The 16,441-nt window shown below is 42.9% G+C and overlaps 2 protein-coding genes across 2 annotated transcripts in view; both read left to right on the forward strand.

Annotated features, from left to right (window-relative positions):
* Positions 1-3,481, forward strand: part of LOC310780221 (uncharacterized protein) — a 6,219-nt gene extending 2,738 nt beyond the window's left edge. Inside the window, exons 2-4 of the mRNA XM_083640804.1 lie at positions 500-599; positions 3,029-3,273; positions 3,358-3,481. Of these exons, the coding sequence (XP_083496930.1) occupies positions 500-599; positions 3,029-3,273; positions 3,358-3,370 (358 nt within the window). The 3' untranslated portion in view covers positions 3,371-3,481. The remainder of the gene's footprint in view (positions 1-499; positions 600-3,028; positions 3,274-3,357) is intronic.
* The window catches only part of LOC310780208 (protein NLRC3-like), a 200,205-nt gene that overhangs the window by 139,593 nt on the left and 44,171 nt on the right, over positions 1-16,441 (forward strand). The window lies entirely within an intron of this gene.

The following is a 16,441-nucleotide window of genomic DNA, read 5'->3' on the forward strand; positions in this document are numbered from 1 at the left end:
TATTGATTCAATATCGATAGATCGATTTTTTTTTAACCCAGCCCTACGCATAACTCATTTAACTGTATTTAGCTGAATAATTTCATTTCATATCCTCTGGTTGAAGGTATGCTATCTATGTCACTGCCCCCCACCCCTCCTCTCCCTCTCTATCTCCCATCCTTGTGTGTCTCTGTTCTGTTTGTCTGCTGTCTGTCTCACTGACATCGCCCCCCTTAATGTTAACTGTGGAAGGTTATCTTTGTCTGCGCCCCCCCCCCCCCCAGTGTATAAAGTGTTTTTGACTTCTTGAAAAGCACTATATAAGTTTAATTTATTATTATTGTTACTTTCTATCTATCTATCCATCTATCCATCTATCTATCTATCTATCTATCTATCTATCTATCTATCTATCTATCTATCTATCTATCTATCTATCTATCTATCTATCTATCTACCCGCCCTCTCTCTGTGTAAAGTACTGTACTAAACAGTTTAAATGTACCTCTGTGTGTAGTGCTGTTCCTATCCAGCGGTGTCTGGACCTGGGTGCTGACATCGTGGTGACGGGCCGCTGTGTGGACAGTGCTGTAGCTCTGGGACCACTCATGCACACGGTACATCTGATATAGATCTGTGTGTGTGTGTGTGTGTGTATGTGTGTGTGTGTGTGTGTGTGTGTGTGTGTGTGTGTGTGTGTGTGTGTGTGTGTGTGTGTGTGTGTGTGTGTGTGTGTGTGTGTGTGTGTGTGAACCCATGCTGGACATGGATTGCAAATTGCAATAGCGTTGTTATGATCTGAAACTGTGAAAAACAGCCACACTGGTGGCAGCCATGTTTTGCCCAAGTGCACCTGGCACCAGGCGCAGCTGTGACATCATGAGCAGCTGTGACATGAGCAACTCTGACATCATGAGCAGCTGTGACATCATGAGCAGCTGTGACATCATGAGCAGCTGTGACGTCATGAGCAGCTGTGACATCATGAGCAGCTGTGACATCATGAGCAGCTGTGACGAAATCAAGACCAGCAAGAAGGTGTAGGGTCTGCGCACGCAGGGGCCAGCGCTGCTGGTTGCAGCTAAAACATATTATTTGGCCAAACAAAATTCCTTTGTTTTCACTCTTTTATTGAAGGAAATTATTTTTGAGGTGTCATTATATCAGAAAATATTAGCTTCAGAGTCAATGATGTGCTTGAATGATAAAACAAGGGGTGATAAAACAGTGCAGGACATGTTGTGTTTTGAATATTGTTATTATGTTACACATCAAATGAAAGCTTTCAATGTGTAGTTTCATAAAAATAAAAATAAAGGTGATATCTTGTTTCCCTATGTAAATAGAGACTTCAATATCCAGCATGACCCCATGAAAGTGAGCATTTTGATGTTAGACCAAGCTGTTTACTAATATTTGTAGAAAATAAACAAAACATTCTTTTGACATACTTTTTCCCGCAGGTAAACTAGACATTCTAACCTTTCATTTCAGCTATAGCATTTTGTTCAACTCAAAGCAGAATTCATTCTGTCGCCTTTCTAACATAAAGATGTGATTATCTCAGAAACTAATTTCAGCATGCTCTTTTCGGTCGAAAACACTCTTTTTCAGAGGGGTGTATTTCCAAAATGGAACGGTTTATAAACACAGTTTTTTTTTAAATGAAACAGAAGGGTTCAAAGTTTCATTGAGGCTATTGGTTGTCCATATAAGAGGAACACAAAAAATGATATGGCTATATTAAAATGCATTGCGGCCTATGTGGCACAGTACAGCAACCTTTTGCCCAAGGGCCGTGGCACTCAAAGTGTTAACTTCTCTAGCCAAATCGTTTATAAAAAACTGCGAACAAGGTTGGTGAAAGAATGTCCCCTTGTTTGACACCAGAGGGCGCTGGAAACCACTCTGTGAGATAAACATTCACTCTGATGCAGGCCAAAGAAGCTTCGTAAATAGCAGTGATCGCTTTATGAAACTTTCCATTTATCCCGATTTGGTGTAGCTTGTGTTTAAGGAGGTTGTGGTCAACAAGATCAAACGCCTTCTGTAAATCAATAAAACAACAGAAAGTGGGTTTTTTATACTTCATTCTAGTCCTAACTACAGTGGTCACAACATAAATGTGATCAATGCAGGCTCTTCCTTTTCTGAAGCCATTTTGCTCCTCTTCTAATAATCCGTTATGCTCTAAGAAATGCGACAATCTATTATTCAAAACAGAAGAATATAATTTATAAACAGTGCTTAGTAAGCTAATTCCACGATAATTTAGTGGAATCCTGGGGTCATCCTTTGGGGATTTTGGTATTGGAGTTATAATAGATTTAAACCAGGCAGATGGTACCAGACCATGATCAAAACAAGTATGAAAAAGATGAAATAATAAATCAAACAAATTAGGATCTTTGAGCACTTCATTTGGTAGCTCATCTATACCGACGGCCTTTTTTACCTTTGCAGATTGAATGACTTTCATCACCTCCTCTCTACTTACAGCACCATTTAGAGGAATAACACTGTTGGGGTGGGCGTAACCCCCCTCCAAACCGGATGTGAAAACCGCAGAGCCACCCGCATCATCTTGACTCCTAGAGAATAATCCAGAGAAAGCCCCCTCCCACACCTTCAATACCTTCCCCAGGTCTGATGTTAATTCCCCTTCACTCCACACCTGCATGGGAATCTTTTTCTGTCGCTTAGGCCCCAGGTTATTTATCTTACGCCAAAACTGTTGCGGATTCTGCGTTTGTAGTTGATCAATTTGTCAAATCTGACCTCTCTGATATTTACGTTTATACATTCTAAGTGATTTATCAAAACTATATTGTTTTTCCTTATAAATTAATTTAAGATGCTTTCTTAAAGCATGGTCATTACATTTCAAAAAAAGATGTTCAGCCTTACACATATCCGACCATAGCAAACTCAGCTCATTATTCCGACAGGGGTTATTCTCTTTTGATTTCCTGAATGTGGGTTTAACGATGTTCGTGTGCAATTCTGATATCACTGAAACACAGAACTCACCATATCAAGTGTCCAGTTCCTCCTCTATAGGTCTATAGGTGGGACTGGGAGGAATGGAGAGGGTGACATGCACGCAGAGGCAGGGCCTATAGCGGCACTGAAAGGGGTCACTGTACCGGAGCTGGCCATGGTGCTGAAATGGCCGGAGGGCGAGCGACACGGGCACGCGGAGGTTGTACCGTCGCTGTCCAAGGTGCTGATCTGCCTTCCCGCCTCAGGAACAATGGCGGGAGACAGGGCAGCGCCGGAGCCAATAGGAAGGTGAAAACAATAATTCAATAACCCCACTGATTCTGTGACTTTCTGCACCTGGTTGACTGTCTATTTAAACACGTTTACTTGCAGAGCCAGTCGCTGATTATTGTCTTGTGCTGCTGTGGTCCTGGCTGTTCTGGAGATCCTCCCTGCGACATCTTCCCTGTTGGACTGTTCTGCACCTAAGTGACTCTTCCCTGTTGGACTGTTCTGCTCCTAAGTGACTCTTCCCTGTTGGACTGTTCTGCTCCTAAGTGACTCTTCCCTGTTGGACTGTTCTGCTCCTAAGTGACTCTTCCCTGTCGGACTATTCTGCTCCTAAGTGACTCTTCCCTGTTGGACTATTCTGCTCCTAAGTGACTCTTCCCTGTTGGACTGTTCTGCTCCTAAGTGACTCTTCCCTGTCGGACTATTCTGCTCCTAAGTGACTTTTCCCTGTCGGACTATTCTGCTCCTAAGTGACTCTTCCCTGTCGGACTATTCTGCTCCTAAGTGACTCTTCCCTGTTGGACTATTCTGCTCCTAAGTGACTCTTCCCTGTTGGACTGTTCTGCTCCTAAGTGACTCTTCCCTGTTGGACTATTCTGCTCCTAAGTGACTCTTCCCTGTCGGACTATTCTGCTCCTAAGTGACTCTTCCCTGTTGGACTATTCTGCTCCTAAGTGACTCTTCCCTGTTGGACTATTCTGCTCCTAAGTGACTCTTCCCTGTTGGACTATTCTGCTCCTTAGTGAATCTTCCCTGTTGGACTATTCTGCTCCTAAGTGACTCTTCCCTGTTGGACTATTCTGCTCCTAAGTGACTCTTCCCTGTTGGACTGTTCTGCTCCTAAGTGACTCTTCCCTGTCGGACTATTCTGCTCCTAAGTGACTCTTCCCTGTTGGACTATTCTGCTCCTAAGTGACTCTTCCCTGTTGGACTGTTCTGCTCCTAAGTGACTCTTCCCTGTTGGACTATTCTGCTCCTAAGTGAATCTTCCCTGTTGGACTATTCTGCTCCTAAGTGACTCTTCCCTGTTGGACTATTCTGCTCCTAAGTGACTCTTCCCTGTTGGACTGTTCTGCTCCTAAGTGACTCTTCCCTGTTGGACTATTCTGCTCCTTAGTGAATCTTCCCTGTTGGACTATTCTGCTCCTAAGTGACTCTTCCCTGTTGGACTATTCTGCTCCTAAGTGACTCTTCCCTGTTGGACTGTTCTGCTCCTAAGTGACTCTTCCCTGTTGGACTATTCTGCTCCTAAGTGACTCTTCCCTGTTGGACTATTCTGCTCCTAAGTGACACTTCCCTGTTGGACTATTCTGCTCCTAAGTGACTCTTCCCTGTTGGACTATTCTGCTCCTAAGTGACTCTTCCCTGTTGGACTATTCTGCTCCTAAGTGACACTTCCCTGTTGGACTATTCTGCTCCTAAGTGACTCTTCCCTGTTGGACTGTTCTGCTCCTAAGTGACTCTTCCCTGTTGGACTATTCTGCTCCTAAGTGACTCTTCCCTGTTGGACTATTCTGCTCCTAAGTGACTCTTCCCTGTTGGACTGTTCTGCTCCTAAGTGACTCTTCCCTGTTGGACTGTTCTGCTCCTAAGTGACTCTTCCCTGTTGGACTATTCTGCTCCTAAGTGAATCTTCCCTGTTGGACTATTCTGCTCCTAAGTGACTCTTCCCTGTTGGACTATTCTGCTCCTAAGTGAATCTTCCCTGTTGGACTATTCTGCTCCTAAGTGACTCTTCCCTGTTGGACTATTCTGCTCCTAAGTGACTCTTCCCTGTTGGACTGTTCTGCTCCTAAGTGACTCTTCCCTGTTGGACTATTCTGATCCTAAGTGACTCTTCCCTGTTGGACTATTCTGCTCCTAAGTGACTCTTCCCTGTTGGACTATTCTGCTCCTAAGTGACTCTTCCCTGTTGGACTATTCTGCTCTGCTCTCATGGACATTTATTCTTGTGTTGAGTTGAGTTTATTTGGCTCTTCATCCCCGTTTAGTCAGCTCTAGTCTGCATCATTCATTTTCTATCCTTTGTTGTTTATTTGACTTTTGGTCAAGTCAAGTAAAGACGTTGAACCTGCTTTTGTCTCTACATTTGGGTCCACACACACGCACAGCCTTACAGAGGGTTGCCCACACAACTCCACGGTGTTGTATTGTTTTCATCGATGCACGTGGAGACGGCTCATAAGTGTGCATTCTGTCACTCTGCCAATGAGGCTATTTATTTACGTTACTCGTTTAAATCCTGCGATCTAACGACTGCGTGTCATGCTGTGTAAATTCAAAGTGTCACTTTGATCTTGAGTTCTATGGACAGTTATCCTATGCGCAAAATGAAGAGACTATCTTTTTTATTATTGTATTTTCGCGGAAGGTATCAGGTCTTTTCAAGTCAAAAGGCTCAAGTCCAAGTGAAGTCAAGAGTCATTGGTGTTCAAGTCCAAGTCGAGTTACAAGTCTTTGTTGATTTTGTCAAGTCGAGTCTATAAGTCATTCGATTTGTGAATGTGAGTCCACACCTCTGCTGTATAGAATCTAGCCTATATAGATCCTTATCGTATAATCATATAAGCGGATTCCACTGTAGATGGATGTAGGCTATAATATAGAATAATAATATAATATATAGGAATTACAAGATGCATTACAAGATATAGCTTACCATAAGTACCAAATCAATATAAGATACAATACAAGAATTATAGATCTATAGGATCTATAATTTATAGAAACAGCTGCCTGTGAATAACTGGACTCGGGGTGCCTTTTCTCTGGGTAAACAAGAAGTGAGCTTGAAATGAACTGAGCTGCTCATTTTTTGGGACTGTGAATTTTTTGGGACTAATTCCGTCTTAATTTTATTTATATTGATTTTATCTTGGCGAGCTCCATGATCCCCTCCATGCATTTCATTTGTCCCATTTTAACTTTACGTTTCTTTTGGGGGTTCTCTATCCTATACATCATTGACGTCCTCCTCTCGCTCAGGAGGAGCGACATCACATCATGGAGTCATACCCCAAATCTAAATGTTGTTTGTCCATTCATTAAAGTTTGTTATACCTTCCTTCTAGTCTCTCATTATTGAAATGCCAGTTTAGCGCCTAAGGCCAGGGGGAAGATAGAGCCCTTAGACTCTACAGTATGCAGGTGTTCAAGACCTGAGGCAACGCAACACTCAGCCTTCATTGCCACTAGTTTGCCTTTGGCATTTTCACCTAGATTTGCAAACCCAGCTAGATAGTTTCTCCCAGGCATCAGAATCAGAATCAGAATCACATTTATTGCCACAGTATGCAAGTTACATATGAGGAATTTGTCTTAGTGTCTGTGTGCAGCGTAGCGGTCACATCAATATACAGGGATATGTTGTGCTCGTAGGAGCTGGTTTGGTTATGAAATATGATTATTAATAATTATGAATTATTAATATTCATAAATGTATTAGATTTGACAGAAAATATTGTATTCTCTGTAAGATTCGGGGCACCAGCATGGATAGGCCACACACCTGTCTAAAAGTCAAGTTATGACTATTTTAGACACCAAACCAAATTGTCATATCAGTCTCATAATGATATAATGTACATTGTACAGTTAATTAAAGGGTCAAAGTCTGTAAGCTTCTGTCACAGATTTCCACAGATAAAATACCTCATGAATAATAACCAAGATTTATAGAATTATGTAATAAAGAGATTTAATCAATCACAATATCAATGGACATTAACATAATGATTAAAATATCAGTTCATCACATTTCGACTAATAATCTACCACATCTATAGCTAATAACTAATATGAATATACATTATATCAATTGTGCGTGTGTGTGTGTGTGTGCAGTGATTTAAGTCTGCCTGAAGCAGGCTTGAATGTGTATGTGGGTGTGTGTCAGGGAGAGAGGGAGGAGTGGCTCGTTCTGGCTGTCTCTGTGATGTAATCACAGGATTGGTTGAGAGGCGGGCTGATCGTGTGGGAACCGCCTCCTTTCCAAAATGGCGGTTCTGCCAAATTTAGGAGAGGGTTGACCTGGTCAGACCTGGTTAGACTGACTGGTTCAGTCAAAAAGGGGACAGTTTAGCCTAAATCACTCTGTGTGAGTGGCTCATCAAACTCTCTAATTCAGCTTGACTGTATTCTAGCGGGTGGGAGTTCTGAGACCTCCAGACCGTTCCAAGCTTAGCCCTTCCGGTTGAACCGGCTAGAACGGGCTCAGCTGGGAAGACGAGAGAGTGGGAGAGTGAGAGGGAGAGAGAGAGAGGAGAGTGGCCCGCAGATGGCCGCTAAGTTCGTCCGAACTTGGCGCTCATCAGCTCTGCCTACAACACCTTTAGGCGTCTATATCATACATGGGCAACATACGGCCCGCGGGCGCCCCCTGTGTGGCCCGCGATGGAATTGCAAAAAAAAAAAAAAAAAGATTTTTACAGTGCACTTGAACGCAACATGCAATATACCCGCTGAATAAGTGTCCAAATGTTCATGTCATTCTGGGCAATACTCTTCTGTTATAGCATTTCAGTCTGGAATATGGAATATCTTTCAATAATATTTATGACTAAAAGGCTAAAAGTAATCTCATGTGTAAGAAATGACTGTTCTACATTCAAGTACAAATTTAAATAATTAACTTGTTGGTTTGGGATTTATTTAGCTTCAAGAGTGCATTTTTGTTCTTGTGTGACCCTCAACACAGGCTTTGAGAATCCCGGGCCACTTACTGATACTTATGCTTAAATTAACCCACTCATATTCTGGTTCATTTCAAGAAAAACATTTCGGCTAGTGGAAATTCTAATTGGCTGGTAACTTTAAAATCTAGCAGCCATATTGGCAGGTGGTGAAAAAAGTTAATTTCAAGCCCTGCAGGGAGAGCAGGTGGTGACATAGGAGTGAGTGAGGAAAAGGATCAAATATTGGTGGTTAAAGGGATACACCACTTTTTTTGAAGTTTAGCTCATTTCCCACATCCCCCCCACATAGCCACGATACCCCCTGCCTTTACGGGCATTATCCATGCACTATACAGTGAGCTACAACTACAAGTTTAATTTTCGTCATAGAATGGAGGCCAATGGTATCGCTGTCTGTCAATGAAAATAGACGGACGGCACTTCTTTCTAAACATGGCCGCTGCGCGCATTGATCTCACACAGCGCCTCAAAGCCTATGCTCAAAGCACCATGGAAACAGCGCACTGCGCCTGCGTATCAGTAGTCGAGGATAAAAGTTTTGGACGACAACAAAGAGTTAGCCCAGGTGATAGTTTTGCGAGAACAATGCCTTACACGTGTATTGTCGAAGGTTGCGGCAATAAAGCGAAGAAATGCTCAATTGTGAAGTTTCACGTTCTTCCAACAACTAATGCAGACCGGCTGAAGGAATGGCTCGCTATTCTCAAAATCGATCCCAACACAACTAAGGACAGCCTACGGAGGATGCACGTTTGCTCAGACCATTTTCTCCCCGAAGACTACACTGAAAAAACCGACCGTAAAGGAGAAAAGTATAGTGTTTTGAAGTATACTGCCATCCCGTCAGTCATCACATTGAGAGCGGACGTGGTAAGTGTTATTACTGTTATTGATTGCATTTCTAACGGCTATCTACAATCTCAAAGCGCTTCACACACGGGGGGGAAGGGTCAACTCAACCCCCAATGATGGTTGAGTCTTTTTACTTAGTACACAAAAGCTTTGCACTGCAGTATTAGTCCCAATGAATAAGGCAGTAGCCTTTGCCCAGTAATGTATGAGGGGCTTGAGTAGTCTACACCTGGACACGCAGGGAGAATAAGACTATCTGACATTATTGTGAATCAAATAACTTTATGGTGAAAAGTGTTTGCCCTGGTCAGCTAGTTAGTAGTTATCGCTGTGTCCTTTGTTTTCGTTTACATTTGGTTTCCATGGTGCTGAGGCGCTGTGTGAGATCAGTGCCCCTCCGCCGTGTTAAATTAGTGCCGTCTGGCTATTTTCCTTCTAAGACACCGCTACGTGCATTTTGGATTGATATTTCATCGTGAGGTGACTCCCCGAAGCACAACATGTATTTTAGCGCCGTGAGATGTGTGTTTTAGCGGATTTTTAACAGCGATACCATTGGCCTCCATTCTAAGACGAAAATTACTAACTTGGAGATGTAGCTCACTGAATAGTGCATGGACAATGCCGGTAAAGGCAGGGGGTTTATTGGCGATGTGGGGGGATGTGGGAAATGAGCTAAACTTCAAAAAAAGTGGTGTATCCCTTTAAGACTGAATAATGACATCACAATTGTTAATTTAAAATGAGTTATTCCTCTAAACCTGGCTTCAAATGCCCCAAATTTTCAGCCCTCAGCAAAATCTGGTAGCGAGGAATTTTTTTTGTGGCCCTCTCTATCATCAAAGTTGCCCATCCATGGGTTACGGCATGACAATATTTGTTCGGCCCCCGGCAACAATCTGGGTTTCTCATGTGGCCCCCAATGAAAAATAGTTGCCCACCCCTGGTCTATATCATTCAACAGTGTGCGAAACATTGTACATCAACATACATGAAACTGTAATCAACATACATGATAATGCATTTTAACCCTAACACTGCCCAGAACCATTAAACCATGAACTCTCACGCGGATTCACTCGGTTAAGTGAATCGTTCCGTTTGCTGGGAAGGTTTGGGCGCGGTGAGGAGGAGGTTTGAGGTTGGCTGAGTCGATGTCGGGGCCGACGTGCGTTCTCTCTGTCGGTTGCAGAGCAGTGGTTGGCTGCGCTCTGTGGCTGGGTGCCACGGTGGGTCTTTTGCGTCCTTCCTGCAGCAGTTGGTTGGCTCTGCTGCGGTGTGGCTTTTCTTCTTCTTCTCCTGCATGTGCAGTGCGCTGGGAGGGTTGTCGGTCAGGCTGTTTTGCCGGCTCCTCTTTGTCTACAGCGGGCGTTATGCCGGGCTGTGGCAAGTCTGGAAGCGCAAGGGGGGCTTTCCCCTGCGACTTATAACACTAATAGTCTAGCAGAATGGGCCCTCAGATTTTGAGATACCCCTACCCGAGGTAGAACAAATGACAACAATGATTTTTCTTATCTTTAGGGTCTCCCATTAATGAAATTGATTGTTGTCAAAAAAAAAATTGGGGGAAAAGATGTTTTTTTGGCTGTTCTTTAGAACTACCCCAATCCCTGAAAAAGAGCCAAATTAGGCCAGTCCAAATAGGGGAAAGGTGACAAAAAAGCCAATAACTTGAGAATGCTCACTCTTTTCCTCATCAGATTTGCTGAGGTATGAACCAGGTGGCTGCCCTACATCACCAAATAGTCAAAAAATGATTTACCTAAAAAGATAATGAATTATAGTCCTGTAAATATAGCTTTAGTTTAGGCGGAAATTGTACTTTGTGGTGATAGGAACATAGGACATCACTTTTCTCTCATTTATCAGAAAAACTGAAATCCCTGAAAAATATACCATTACTGAATTGTCTAGGGTGCTATTGAACACTGACCAGTAGTTGTATGGAGATATCTGGTACAGTTGTATTGCAAATGAGATTTCTTTAGACATAGGCCTACTACCTCTTCACTGAAACAGTCAAATGATTGTATGTTATTCTGAATGGGGAATAAGTGGCATAAAAGCCTATAACTTGGGAATGCTCACTCTTTTCCTCGTCAGATTTGCTGAGGTATGAACCAGGTGGCTGCCCTACATCACCAAATAGTCAGAAAATGATTTACCTAAAAAGATAATGAATTATAGTCCTGTAAACATAATAATAATACATTTTATTTGGTGACACCTTTCAAAACACCCAAGGTCATTGTACAGTGCATAAAAGAGACATGACATTCTAAAATATCATACATAAAAACAAGCATTGCAAACACCAGCATCATTAAAATACGACGAGCGTAGATATAAGAAAAGACAGGAGATACACACGGCAGGCGAATAACAGATTGAGTACTGTATATGATTAAAGGTAGTAGGCCAATTTGAACAGGTGGGTTTTGAGGTGGGATTTGAATGTGGTGATGGAGTCAGACTGTTGGATGTGTGATGGCAACGAGTTCCAGAGTCTGGGTGCAGAGCAGCTGAAGGCCCTAGCACCCATGGTACTGAGGCGAGGGAGGCGGGACAGTCAGGAGGCCAGCTGAAGAAGAGCGTAGGGAGCGGGAAGGCGTGTATTCCTGGAGGAGGTCAGAGAGATGGGTGGGTGCTAGGTTGTGTAGGGCTTTGTAAGTGAGCAGAAGGTTTTTGAAGTCAATCCGGTAGTGAATGGGAAGCCAGTGGAGTTGAATGAGGACAGGGGTGAGGTGGTCAGATGATTTACTGCGGGTGATGATCCAGGCATTTGGAGTCTGTTGAGCAATTTGGTGGGTAGGCCAGAGAGAAGAGAGTTGCAGTAATCAATCTGGGATGTAACAAATGTATGGATGAGGACTTTGGTGCTGTGTTGGGACAGGGATGGGCGGAGTCTGGAGATGTTGCGGATGTGGAAGAAAGCAGACCGGGTGATGTTTTTATGTGGGGTGCAAAGGAAAGGGTGCTGTCCAGAATGACGCGGAGGCTCTTGACTTGGGTGGAGAAGGGAACAGGGAAGCTGTCAATGATGATGTTTGGGGCAGTGGTGTTTTGAGCTTTGGAGAGGATGTTTTTGGAGCCGATGAGGAGGGCCTCAGTTTTACTGGCATTTAACTATAGGAAGTTACTGCTCATCCAGCTCCTGATGTCCTGGAGGCAGGCAGTGAGGGAGGTGGGAGGAAGAGCGGCAGTGGGTTTGGTGGAGATATAGACCTGGGTATCATCGGCGTAGCAGTGAAACTGGACACCATAGTGTCGGAGGATTTTACCCAGGGGGAGGAGGTAGGTGATGAATAGGAGTGGACCCAATACTGACCCCTGGGTCAAATGGCAGAACACCCGGACAAGTGGTTCCCTAGTTGGACTAACTGTCGTCTGTCGGGAGGTAGGATGCAAACCAGGAAAGTGCAACACCAGTGATTCCAATGTTCGCCAGGTGCTCCACAAGTAGCAGTGGAGAGGTCAAGGAGGATGAGGATGGTGAGGAGTCCAGAGTCAGCTGCACGGAGGAGGTCATTATTTATTTTTAACAGGGCTGTTTCAGTGCTGTGATTAGGGCGGAAACCATATTGAAATGGTTCGTGGAGGATGTTTGAGTCGAGGTGGGACTGGATTTGGGCGGCAACCACCCTCTCAAGAGTTTTGGAGATGAAGGGGATGTTGGAGTTGGGACGGTATAGTGTTTGAGGTCAGATGGGTACTGTGGCCTATAAGTTAAGAATGCTCACTCTGATGATCATCATATTTGGAGAGGGAAATACCAGGTGGCTGAACTACATTACCAAATAGTCAGAATGTGGGGAACCCAATGAAATAAAGTTGATCTAAATTACAAGCCTCTAAAACATAGAAATACAAGGTGTAAATATTGGAAGTTTTATTGAAACTGGAACATTAATCCAAACTATAAATCAGTAGTATCTCCTGTCTTCACATGATGGAATAATACAAGTATAATAGTAATCATAATACATTTGTTTTATGGTAGCCCCAAATCTCAGTGCTTCATTTCATTTCATGAACAAAAACAGGAGAACAGACTAGAAAACAAAATACTGCTCATTTGACCTGGCATATGGACACTTGTTTCACAGCCAAAGTCCAAATATCCAAATATGAAATACAGTATCAGCCCTTTGTTGAACGTATTATGACCGTACCAGATTATTGTGCCAGTATTTGGGAGTCTGGGGCACATTCACAAGCTTATACTCCATGGACTGCAATTGTAAGGATTGCAAAAGACTGATGCAAACAAACTGTCTAAATATTGCTCAGTCTGTAGGCAGCCTGTCTATCTGGAGACAATCGTGTTTAATATACTGCATCCTTAGTATCATTGTCCATTTGTCAGATTAAGCTATCACAATGTAAAAAAAAATCCTCTTCTGTGTATCATATTGTAACCTTTTTCCGAAGTATTTGGATGTTTCATTGTTGCTGCGCGTACATAAGATGTGTTTCAGTGAGAGGTCAAGTATATAGATACTAGAATGTCAAATGTCAGGTTCCTCAGATGTTTGGGGACACATTTTGACATTCTGCACAGCAGGTGCAGAACTCCGTACAGGGGAGGCCAACAGAGAGGCACTGGCACTTTCCACTCTCAACAGTTTGGATCTGTGCAATACAAGTAAGTAATGTCTCTCACTTCTGTAGGTGCTGGGGGTTTCCTAAATAGGACTGGTTTAATGGCTCCATCTCTGACAATCCATCCCTTGCTGATAGGACTCCATAACATTGGTTTGGGCATGTGACTGTGACACCATATCGCTGTCTGATACATTGCTCTTTGCACATGTTGTGCAAATGCATCCTCTGTTGGTGGCAAATTTGCAGAGGCTGCATATGTTGTTGATGCAATTATGAACCTCAGTTCATACAAGTTTGTGCACATCAGTCCATTTTCCTTTTTCTTTTTTCCGTAAAGCAGAAGTGCAAATTCTCTTGCGACTGGCAAAGACTCTTCCAAGCTGGCAGAGTCCAAAATGGGCCAGATCTTTGAGCTCACTGAGATGGGTCTTGAGTTTGGTGAACGCTGTTGTCTTTCCTATTCTGTACAAACTACTTGTTGTGTCACAGCCAGTGAGTGCATGACATGCTGGTAGACAGCAAGAGCAATGTATCAGACACTGATATGGTTTCACAGTCACATGCCCAAACCCCTGTTATGGAGTCCTATCGTCAAGGGATGGATTGCCAGAGATGGAGCCAACCAGTCCTATTTAGGAAACCCCCCAGCACCTACAGAAGTGAGAGACATTACTCACTTGTATTGCAAAGATCCAAACTGTGGAGAGAGTGGAAAGTGCCAGTGCTTCTCTGTTGGCCTTCCAACATCTTATGCGCAGCAACAATGAAAGATCCAAATACTTCGGAAAAAGCTTACAATATGATACACAGAAGAGGAAAGAATGTAACATTGTGATAGCTTAATCTGACAAATGGACAATGATACTAAGGATGCAGTATATTAAACATGATCGTCTCCAGATAGACAGGCTGCCTCCAGACTGAACAATATTTAGACAGTTTTGTTTGCATCACTCTTTTGCAATCCTTACAATTGCAGTCCATGGAGTATAAGGTTGTGAATGTGCCCCAGACTCCCAAACACTGGCACAATAATCTGGTAGGGTCATAATACGTTCAACAAAGGCCTGATACTGTATTTCATATTTGGATATTTGGACTTTGGCTGTGAAAAAAGTGTCCATATACCTGGACAAATAAGCAGCCACTTTTTATTTCTCTGTTCTGTTTTATTTTTGCCTTGGTTATTTTGTTTTCTAGTCTGTTTTTGTGATTGTGTATTATGTATTATGATTACTATTATACTTGGATTAATGTTCCAGTTTCAATCAAACTTCCAATATTTACAGCTTGTTATTTCTGTTTTATGGTAGGCTAATGGTAAATGGCTTGCATTTATATAGCGCTTTTATTTAAAGCGCTTTACAATCAGTAGGTACATTCACCTATTCATGCACCGATGGCGGCAGGTTAGGGTGCTGGCACACCATCAGGAGCAATTTGGGGTTCAGCATCTTGACCAAGGACACTTCGACATGCAGACTGGAGGAGGTGGGAATTGAACCACCGACCTCTTTGATCCAAAACGATTAGTGGACGACCTGCTCTACCTCCTGAGCTACAGCCGCTCCAGGCGGTTTGTAATTTAGATAATCTTTATTTTATTGGGTTACTCACATTCTGACTATTTGGTGATGTAGTTCAGCCACCTGGTATTTCCCTCTCCAAATATGATGACCATCAGAGTGAGCATTCTTAACTTATAGACTATTATGCCAGTGACCTAATTTGACTGTTTCAGAGAAGAGATAGTAGGCCTATGTCTAAAGAAATCTCATTTGCAATACAACTGTACCAGATATCTCCATACAGCTACTGGTCAGTGTTCAATAGCACCCTAGACAACTCCGTAATGGTATATTTTTCAGGGATTTCAGTTTTTCTGATAAATGAGAGAAAAGTGATGGAGTCCTATGTTCCTATCACCACAAATTACAATTTCCGCCTAAACTAAAGCTATATTTACAGGACTATAATTCATTATCTTTTTAGGTAAATCATTTTCTGACTATTTGGTGATGTAGGGCAGCCACCTGGTTCATACCTCAGCAAATCTGACGAGGAAAAGAGTGAGCATTCCCAAGTTATAGGCTTTTATGCCACTTATTCCCCATTCAGAATAACATACAATCATTTGACTGTTTCAGTGAAGAGGTAGTAGGCCTATGTCTAAAGAAATCTCATTTGCAATAGAACTGTACCAGATATCTCCATACAACTACTGGTCAGTGTTCAATAGCACCCTAGACAATTCAGTAATGGTATATTTTTCAGGGATTTCAGTTTTTCTGATAAATGAGAGAAAAGTGATGGAGTCCTATGTTCCTATCACCACAAAGTACAATTTCCGCCTAAACTAAAGCTATATTTACATGACTATGATTCATTATCTTTTTAGGTAAATCATTTTCTGACTATTTGGTGATGTAGGGCAGCCACCTGGTTCATACCTGAGCAAATCTGATGAGGAAAAGAGTGAGCATTCTCAAGTTATTGGCTTTTTTGTCACCTTTCCCCTATTCGGACTGGCCTAATTTGGCTCTTTTTCAGGGATTGGGGTAGTTCTAAAGAGCAGCCAAAAAAACATCTTTTCCCCCAATTTTTTTTTTGACAACAATCAATTTCATTAATGGGAGACCCTAAAGATAAGAAAAATCATTGTTGTCATTTGTTCTACCTCGGGTAGGGGTATCTCGAAAACTAAAGCCTTTTGTGAGGACTTGCTGCTAGACTATAAACCGACTTAAATTAACTGAGATTAAGTAGAACTATCTCAGTTCACGCGTGCTATTTCTTGTTGAACTCACGGCCTTTCCTTGTAGGCGATCCCTGGGGCTGCTGTGGGCTCAGAGTCCTCCGGGCCCTGGTCAGGCCTGCAGGCCTCGGTGGTTATCAGAGGGTGCAGAAGAGGGGGGGAAGGGACACGCTGCTTTGGGTCCCTCCAGCCCCTTTCGGCTGCATGCAAAAGCTTACTTGAGACTCCATGCAAACAGTTTTTAAGGAGATCACATATTAAAATGAGTATGGCCTGGTGG

This window comes from Poromitra crassiceps, assembly GCF_964638095.1.
Source record: "Poromitra crassiceps genome assembly, chromosome: 7".
Lineage (NCBI taxonomy): Eukaryota > Metazoa > Chordata > Actinopteri > Beryciformes > Melamphaidae > Poromitra > Poromitra crassiceps.